The following is a 9,873-nucleotide window of genomic DNA, read 5'->3' as shown; positions in this document are numbered from 1 at the left end:
GTATCTCATGAACTCTACTAGACTTGATATTGCTTATTCAGTAAGCAGGCTAAGTAGATATACAAGTAGTCCAGGATATGACCATTGGAAAGCATTAAATAGAATACTAAGATATTTGAAGTTTACTTCAAATTATGGACTACACTATACGAAGTATCCTCCTGTTCTAGAAGGATTTAGTGATGCTAACTGGATTTCAGATAACACAGAAACCAAGTCGATTAGTGGATACATATTTACACTAGGTGGAGCAGTAGCATCATGGTGGTCCTCAGAACAAACTTGTATTGCACGTTCTACAATGGAATCAGAGTTTGTAGTATTGGATAAAGCTGCTGAAGAAGCAGAATGGTTTAGAAATTTTCTAGAGAACGTTCCAATATGGCCAAAGCCTGTCACAGCCATTTGTATACATTGTGACAGTATGGCTGCTCAAGCTAGAGCTAAAAATAGTGCATATAATAGTAAATCAAGGCATATTAGGTGCAGACACAATACAATTAGACAATTGCTCTCGAATAGAATTATTTCCATTCAATTCATAAGATCAAAGGCAAATTTAGCGGATGCTTTGACTAAAGGCCTACCAAGAGAGCAAGTAAAGTTCTTATCGAGGGAAATAGGTCTAAAGCCAATCAATGAGTAAAATCCGGTGGAAACCTAACCTAGCAGATTGGAGATCCCATGGTCTAGGTTCAATAGGCAAACTGGTTGGATAATACTCAAATAAATAAAGCACATGAGTTGCTCATTTCTATGATAAACATGTGTTGTTGTTGATTGTTGTAGGGTATGCGTAAGCATTTAATGACAACTATAAGAGTTCTTCAGAACCTATGGTAGAGTTACCTATGTGATAGTAATTGTACGGTCGCATTTATGAAAATGATAATGGCTAAGTTCTCTAAAGCTATCACGAAATCGGGATTTGTTCGAGACAAAATTGAACAACAACATTGTGAACTACTGTGCTACTTAAACATAGTTATGTGTGCAGTATATTGTCTTGGTTACTACAAATGGTGATCAGTTTAAGATCAGCTATATCCACTGCATCATCAAGTAACTCCGGTATACTCTCACTAAGGTAAAGTTCAAGTCTTTTACGACACTTCATCTGATGCACAACATGTTAATTTTCTCTCAAGAGTATATTATTACTATATTTATTTTTAAAGTTTTAATTCAAATGTGGGGTATTGTTGAAAATGAGGTTTGAATTAAAACCTTCATTGGTCTAGGAAGTTTCTTCTTAAAAGTTATGATTCTTCATTTTTTCCAGATCAGTTTCTTCTTGACTTTCGGTTGGGAAGTCATGACTTTTGGTCCAAAAACTGCCTGCCAAAGGTTTCTTCATGACTTTTGATCTATAAATATATGTTAGTAGGATAGAAAGTTGGAAACCATTAATTCCTTTGTTGCATCAAAAGTTTCTGCAAAAGTTCCATAGAATCATCTTGAGAGAAAAGTGAAAACACAGAGTTCATAGACTTCCTAAATTTTTGCGCAAATTTGAGGGAGAATTCACAGTTGAATCTTGGGAATAGATTGCTCACGCATTTTTGCACAAAAGGAAGGAGCAAAATTCTGTTTTAGGACATTGATCAAAGATCAAGCCTTTGTGATTTGTAAGTTAGTAAGTTATTGTTATTAACATTGTTCTAGTTTATTACATCAGCGATTTGAATTTGTTTAGTGGTAAGATTTGTTACTGGTAGGTTTTTCATTTCCTTTTCTTAGACTTCTCTTTAGCCTCCAACAATGAGTCAGTCATTAAACTTCTTTAGTGGCCCTAAAAGTTACTAAACTAGCAAAAAGGGACCAACGAGGTCGTTTTGCCAAATTCTACTAATAAAACAGCTGGTAGCGCTGGTGGTCATTTTACCAAAAATGTCATTGAATTTCAATGATTTACCCGTTGTTTTACCGGTAGAATTTAACAAAATGACCTCAGTGGCTCGTTTGTGCCAGTTTAGTGATCTTTGTGATTACAAAAAAGGTTTGATGACTGACCGGTGTCATACTTAATATTTTAGTAGCGTTTTTAACCATTCACTCTAAATCTTGGGCATGATTAACTTTACCACCGCGTGCGAGCAACGTGTTCCTCTACTAGTACCTAACAATTAGGTATACCCCAAGAATTGGGCAGGCCAAACTTTTTGCTCGCTGTGCTACACATGCATATAAACCCAAGCATCTTGAGTCTTCATACTTTACCTAGAATGCAGTCAAAGATATTTTGATGAAACTGATTGTGGGTCGTGGAAACATTTTTTCACGAGTTTTAGAACTCCCTACAGCTGTCTAGATGTTATGTTAACTTCATTTAGCATGAAGATCCAAGAAGGGAATTTCAGAGCACTATGCTTAGTCAGAAAAATGGCTCTAAAGTACCACTTCTAAAAATGGCAGGAATCCAAGTGGTCTCTGTAAAGCTATTATTCTGATTACAGATTTTGAAAGAGTTCTCGAGTCCTATCTTTCTTGGTTGCCTGGATACAGATCCTAATATTACAGGTTTATCACAAAATTCAATCCGCTGTTTCAATTACTTAAGGTAGGATTTCACTTTGTGATATATATATATATATATTTATATTTATATAGGATCACTTAACTACTGTACGAGCTTTTGTACTTGTGCAAATTTAGAATGACTCTAATCTTGTATGTGATTCCACTGTATAGTTCCTAATTCTGGTTGTTTTACAACAATTAACACTTAGCTGACATATGTTAGACAAATAACTTCACTTATTCCTCAGAAACCTATGATGTCGTAGACACATCAATAAATACTGGAAAAGGACTAGAGAAGATTTGCAAGAAAGTCCTTGGAGCTCTTTACCAGCAAAATTTTTACTGTACTTTCATTGCAAGATTATCATGGGCAGGTCAAAATAATATAATGGTAACACTACTCTAATTTGGCACAAGGGGCTGCACCCCTTGACTTTGTTCTCCCATGTTTCAGAATAGCTGTAACTGAATGTTGTCAAAGATCTATTTTGGTAAAAATGATGTAAGCTCTCTGTTTATTTAGCTTATCAAAGTACTAATACAATCATCATCATTTATGGTTAGCCAACAGTTACTTGTATAATGAATCTATCATGCATAAGCTTTCCCCTTTTGGTATTAAATCATTCCCTAAGCTTGCCCCTTATGTTGTAACATATTAAAGACAAATGTAATATTAAGGAAAAAGTGGTAGCATTCGTATTGATTCCATTAATAGTTAACCAACTTTTGCACGTGATTATATTAAACCAAATATAACATCTATTATATATATACATATATGTGTGTGTATATATGTATGTGTGTGTGAAATTTGATTGTTTATCTGATAATAGAATATTTTATATTTCAATTTCTTTAACCAATTGTTATTACAAAAACATTCTAAATATGAACTCTTTGATCTATTGATTTTTGAATTTATTTTGAACTTTCTGTTTTTTGAATTTATTTTGAGATTTACAGTAAATTATGCATTTAGTTTTGATAAACAATTCATAATACGATCATGTTTCACTAAAGTTGTTGTATACTGAATATGTTTATCATTAAATCATAATATTATTTTTCTAATGTTATGCAAACGATTTTGTCGAACAGGAAATATGTACACATGTCTAAGTGTGAGCCTTGTAAATAGAATTCATAATTGTTAGAAAAGTAAGGACTTGAGTCATAAAATCAATTTCTAGAGAGGTATTAGACTAAATAACATGGCTTGTTAGATTTTATCATTCTAATTATTTTCACCACACTCACCCTTCCTTTACCTCTTGGCAAGCTCATTTACTAGCCAGAGTTTAGATGTGCCTTTTGTTTTACTTAAATATAAACCCATGGTTAAGTTTATGATGAAATCAACAAATTTTAACAATTGAAAAAATTTGTATCAACATTTTGAATGTTATTTTTTTCCTTGCTAAGACAAACAAAATGCAATTATACAATTAGAGTGAATTGATTATTTAAGAATAAAATTTATGAACTATGCTCATGTCCAACTTCACATGAATATTTAATTATTCTATTTTATATATTTCCAATTGAACTTTTCAATTTTTTTGTTTTGTGAATTTGAATTGAATAATGAGAGATGTATTGTTGAATTTGGTTTGTTTACATTTTTACTATGTGTTGTCGAGGATAATAAATACTGTAAATGATTTATACTGCTTAATTATCTTAGATTGCCTATTCAATCGTTAATTGACATTCAATTTGATAGAAATAGTTGGATTCTTTAATTTTTGCTTGTCTTTTAGTATTTCTTCATACTGATAAAAAACACATTATTATACATCTATCTCTTGATATTCCTATCAAAATTTTTAAAATGAATATGGACTCTTTTCTTCTTATATATTTCTCTTTTGTTCTAAAAGTAGCTATTTTTTATATTAACATTTCTTTTACAATTTTAAAATCATGGCTAATGCAACTGGTTACACTATTTTTGAGTAAAAAATTGTTTTGAATAAGAAACTTTCACTTACGTAAGAATTGGAAATGGAGTGTAAAAGTCCAAAATAGTTTTAATAGAGAGTTTTTTATTTTGATTACCATTATTATTGAGATTTAATCAATCGGAATGTTTCATATTTTAAATTACTATGACAATCAAAATGTAATAACTCTCATTGAAAGTTGGGGTAATATGGGTACAACAAAAACTAAGATGAAAAAAATGCTTACACTCTTCAATGCCAAGACTCATCCGACTTTTAATATAGTAATTAATAATTAATATAGTAATAGGTAATAGGTAATAGATATAAGATAATATTCTATTGTCTGATCATGTTATAAGTTGCCTTTCGCCTTGTCTAGATGGTAATAGCTTTTAATTGCCTGCACAACTGATTTTGCTTACCACACTTAATTGGGAAACCGTAAGTAAAACATTGGTTAAGCTTAAGCATAAGAATGCAGTAGTTGGCTTTCTTCATGTTAATGAAACAAAATCTGTTATCAAGGAAATGACATAATTAAGGTATTATTAAGGTGTTAGCATCTATAAATGCTCGAAGTTGTAGATGCAGGTCTCCATCAGATCGAGGACAACTTAGGAATAATAAGAAACTCTAAAAATCCCATACTATCTCACGTTGATATAAGCCTTATGCTTATTACGGTATAATCTGACAAAACTGATAAGATCGTTAGACTCCCTTAATAGTCTTGATTTCAGGTTTAGGCATTAAATGTGCTTAGTTTGTCTTTCCTCCAACGGCTAAATCTCAAGTAGGTAAGGAAAAGAAAGTGTCATGTAATTAATACAGAAGTAAAAGAAGAGAGTCTTCATTATGCGGTTTGCAAGTTTCTTCTGTTGTTATCTAATAGTAAGTCAAAGAGGAATATCATTGAGAAACTACAGTCTAATCCAAATCACTGCACAGGATTTAGGCTTGTCAATGAATTAGCTGTCAACAACAACCAGCTCTTGGAAACTTTGTTCTCTGGTATCATAGTGCAATGGCATTTTAACTGCTCCAAAAGGTGTATAAGAGGTTAACTAAGTATTATGATTGTTGCTAGATTTTTTTCGATTCCAGCCAAAGGTGCAGTTTTAGTTGTGTAGAAGTCACTCTGAAAAGTACAAGCTGAGAGAATAGATTATTCTTTTGAAATTGTTTATGCTTTAAGCTGGCATGATTGCATAATGAGTTCATTTCTTTGCATGGTAGAATGAGTACGCGTGAAATGCACAGTGCTAAGCTTGTGTTCCTACCATAGCAAATTACAGCTACTATCAAGTTCATTATCCAGATATTGCTTCTTAAATCATTTGATTCTTGCCTTGAAATCATGTAAATGTAGTCAAAATCAAAACAGTCTCACCTAGAGAAGATAAATATCTGGCACGTTCTTGTCATTGAAATTCAATCAGGCATACAAAAAGGATTTGGCAGACCAAACTCTTGTTTGGACAATTTATAGGATATATGTTTTTTCACTGCTCTGCTATCCCTGAAAGTGTAGAAAAAATCAAGATACTTTAGAGACATGCATGTGGAGTTATTGGATTGGCATTATTTATAAGCTCTCTGCTATACTTAAATTGTTGCTCAAGGCTTCTATTAGGTGAAGTGTATGCATTACATGCAATGAATAGGGGGGAAAATGTCGTAAAGAGTGAGGGTGGTTTTCGTGGTAATGGGGCTAAAAACCACAGTGCCACTGAACGGAGTGAAGTCAGGATATTGCTTTGCGACAGCAATGCAGAAAGCTGTCGCCAAATATTCTCTCTACTCTGCCAATGCTCTTACTAGGGTATTATAGCATTTGGCATACTTTTCGTTTTCTCTCTTGTTCTTCTTTTTCGTTGTATCAACTTTACTTACTGTTACAATCATGTACCTCATTACACTGTTGCTAAGGAGACTAATCCAAGAAGTTTAGTGCAGTTGTGAATGGTACATTTCATCACCATTACCTGCAGGACGCTGCACTATGCAGAATGAACTCTGCTACAGAATTTTTTGGATAGATATAGACACTGGTTATAGATATACCAGCCTTTAATCAGATATATTAAAGTACCGTTGTGCTAAATATTTGTTTCCACTTGGTGGAACTGGAGCTCTTCAAATGCCTTATGCTCAGACTTCAAACTCTTCGTGTTAAGCTCAACATAAGTGGTCATTAAACTCTTTTTGAACAAATAAGAGGGATGATAGCAAATGGTTATCTAACTGTGTGACTAAGTGACAATGCATAGATTCTGGATCATTTGCCTGCTCTAGGTTGGAACATCTTGTTGACTTGAGTTGATACAGTTAAAATTTTCCTCTTTAAGTAGTCACAGCAAAAGGTGACAGTCAAATTACCTTATTCAGAACTCGAAAGACTACCATCATGTTGTTCCACCTAACAGCTACATTCTTGTCCTAATTTGGATCTTAGCTAAATTGTTTTGTTTTCCTTATTAGAGTTCATACCTTAGGCTTGACAACTACTGTTACTGATGCTTTAGTGTTCTGTTTGCTTTCAATGCCTTAGCTGTAGTTAGGTATGCTACTCCATGTAAAATTCTTCTTTTTTATTTTCTTTCTTTGTTTCTGCTCTAAGCTTTCATTGCCAGGGGTAAATTAAACCGGTAACGAATGCAAAACTCTCTTGGTAGCTTTAGCTGTGCATTGTTTAAACTAGAACTTAGGCAATATAGGTTAATAAGTTCCTAAATACTGATATTAATTCTTAGATGTGACCTTACCTCCAGATTTCTCATATGTTTCCAAGATGCATTCAGCTGCAAAATAGGAGAAGTTAGAAGCACATGTTTTTGGGAAGTATTGGAAAAAATATGTTCCACATTCATACATTGACAGCCTACCTGCAGGAAGCAATTGAACAAATTTCACATCACTACTAATGCAATGTAAGGGAAATATGATGCTGATGCTCACCTTGCCTTTTATGTAGGTTTCCCTGTTTGCTCACATTTACAGAAAAATATTTAGATAAGACAAGGTTAAATTTAGTATGACCAACAAAACTAACAAGCTAATTCAAACATCCATCAGTTACCCTACCGCATGAGCTTTATCCTAAACCTTTGTTTACTAAACAAGATTCGATTTCTACATAACATCAGTAGTTTCTGTTCTTGGTACTTTCGAGTTCCGCGACATAATGGACATGAAACAAGATCAATGCACACTCCCATAATTGAACGTCTGTAACTTTTGTTTGAACTATTGTCTCTACCTGGGAAAGTGAAGAAGATGAAATGATTTTACTCTGAATATATTACTGCTTCTCAGTGACCACAGCATGGTCAGAGATGCAGATAGTAAATGCTTTGAATTCTGATGGACCTCATACTGACATCATACTTGCGGAAGTCAACCTTCTTATGGCGAATGGTGCAGAAATCTTGAGACATATTATGCACAATAAGGACCTGCAACACATTCCTGTGATCAGTAAGCTTCTTTCTCTTTTGGTTATAATGTACAACAATAGTAAACAGCCCTCATTTATATAGAAATTCCAGGGAGATTAACAGAAACAAATTTTTTCTTTCATCTTAAATCATTCTTTAAGTTTCAACAACAAGAGATCTGTTGGAGATGTGCACATGTGCCTTAGTCTGCAGAACGAGTCTTTAGGAATGTTTTATTTGTTGCTTGTTTTTAGGAAATCAGTTGCATATGTTTAGGAGTTGTTATTATGTAGTGGGTTATGCTCAGAAGTCATGGGAACATGGTTGTTATACTTTTTCCCTATATATATTCAGCAATAAAGAAGTAGTTTCATGCTCCCCAAAAAATATATCAAAAGCTAAACTACAAATTGGCATCAGAGCTCTTATCTTGAAGGACCTGTAAGATTGAGTGATATAAACAAAAACTTTCAGAATGGAGGCTGATACACAATCACTCTTCAATCATGTTGATCCACCAGTTTTTGATGGCCAAAATTATCAAGCATGGGCTGTTAGGATGACAGTCCACCTTGAGGCATTGGATCCTTGGGAGGCTATAGAAGAAGATTATGATGTTCCACTGCTACTAGCAAATCCAACGGTGGCACTTGAGCTGTTGTTGGTAGCAAACCACGTAGCCACGAAGAGTTGTTCTTCCTCTTGTTGTTCTGTGGACACTCCTGCTGTTTCGAACTGTTGCGATTTGCAGACCCTCTCCATGTGTCCCATATTGCCACACTTTCTACACTTGATATCCGGCCTCCACCAATACCTTTTTGGCATATGGTTCAACTTCTTGCAATATGGGCAAGGTGAACTTGCATCATTTTTGTTGGCTTTGCTAAACTTGCTGCTCTTCTCCATAATTTTCTTGTCTTTTCCTCCTCTAGAATTTTTTGATTTGGCTTTGAAAGCACATTCTACAGTTTCTTCTTTCCTTATCATTCTTCTTTGCTCTAGAGCCTGCAAAGCATTAACTAACTCTGCCAAGGATATGCTTGACAGATCTTTAGACTCTTCCAAAGAAGATATTTTAGACTCATATTTCTCAGGCAAAGTGACAAGAATTTTTTGGACGATTCTCTCATCAGAAAAGTCCTTACCGAGCAGTCTCACCTTGTTAACAATGCCTAGCAGTTTGTCAGAGTAGTCTTTAATCGTTTCTGACTCCTTCATATTCACCATCTCGAACGCTTTGATTAGGTTGAGCACTTGCATATTCTTGGTTCTTTCATTGCCCTGGTACTCTTTCTTGAGATAGTCCCATATGTCTTTGGCTGATTCCAGATTCATGATCCTGGTAAATATGGTGCTTGAAACGGCAGAGAAAAGATATGCTTTAGCCTTTGACTTCCTTGTTTTTCTATCCTTATGATTCTTCATTTGTGCCACCGTTGGATTTGCTGGTTGCAGTGGAACATCATAATCTTCTTCTATAGCCTCCCAAAGATCCAATACCTCAAGGTGGACTGTCATCCTAACAGCCCATGCTTGATAATTTTGGCCATCAAAAACTGGTGGATCAGCATGATTGAAGAGTGATTGTGTATCAGCATGACCAATGATCAAGCTCTTTTTACAGAGATTGATAAGACTCTCATTTCCAAAGTAAAAATTGGAAATGGTGAGTTTATCTCAGTCAAGGGGAAAGGGACCGTGGCTATTGAAAGCTTGACAGGTTTGAAACATATCACTGATGTTTTATATGTGCCTGATATTGATCAAAACTTGCTTAGTGTTGGACAGCTTGTTGAAAAAGGCTTTAAAGTTATTTTTGAAGACAAGTGGTGCTTAATCAAGGATGTAAGGGGCAAAGATGTGTTTAAAATGAAGATGAGAGCCAAGAGCTTTGCCTTAAATTTGATGGAGGATGAGCACGCAGCACTTGCAAGTCATATAAGCAATGCAGAATTGTGGCATAA

The 9,873-nt window shown here is 34.4% G+C and overlaps 1 protein-coding gene across 1 annotated transcript; it reads right to left on the bottom strand.

Moving 5' to 3' along the window:
- Window positions 1-8,518: 8,518 nt before the first annotated feature.
- LOC113769333 lies at window positions 8,519-9,427 on the bottom strand. Its single transcript, XM_027313791.1, has one exon. It carries the CDS (start codon window positions 9,425-9,427, stop codon window positions 8,519-8,521), a length of 909 nt encoding a protein of 302 aa, XP_027169592.1.
- Window positions 9,428-9,873: the final 446 nt, after the last annotated feature.

This window comes from Coffea eugenioides, chromosome 4 (genome assembly GCF_003713205.1).
Source record: "Coffea eugenioides isolate CCC68of chromosome 4, Ceug_1.0, whole genome shotgun sequence".
NCBI lineage: Eukaryota > Viridiplantae > Streptophyta > Magnoliopsida > Gentianales > Rubiaceae > Coffea > Coffea eugenioides.
This window is presented reverse-complemented; position numbering and strand designations above follow the sequence as displayed.

What these genes read in the sequence shown, in the direction of transcription:
- LOC113769333 (XM_027313791.1), bottom strand. Translation starts at nt 9,427, where the DNA reads ATGACAGTCCACCTTGAGGTATTGGATCTTTGGGAGGCTATAGAAGAA.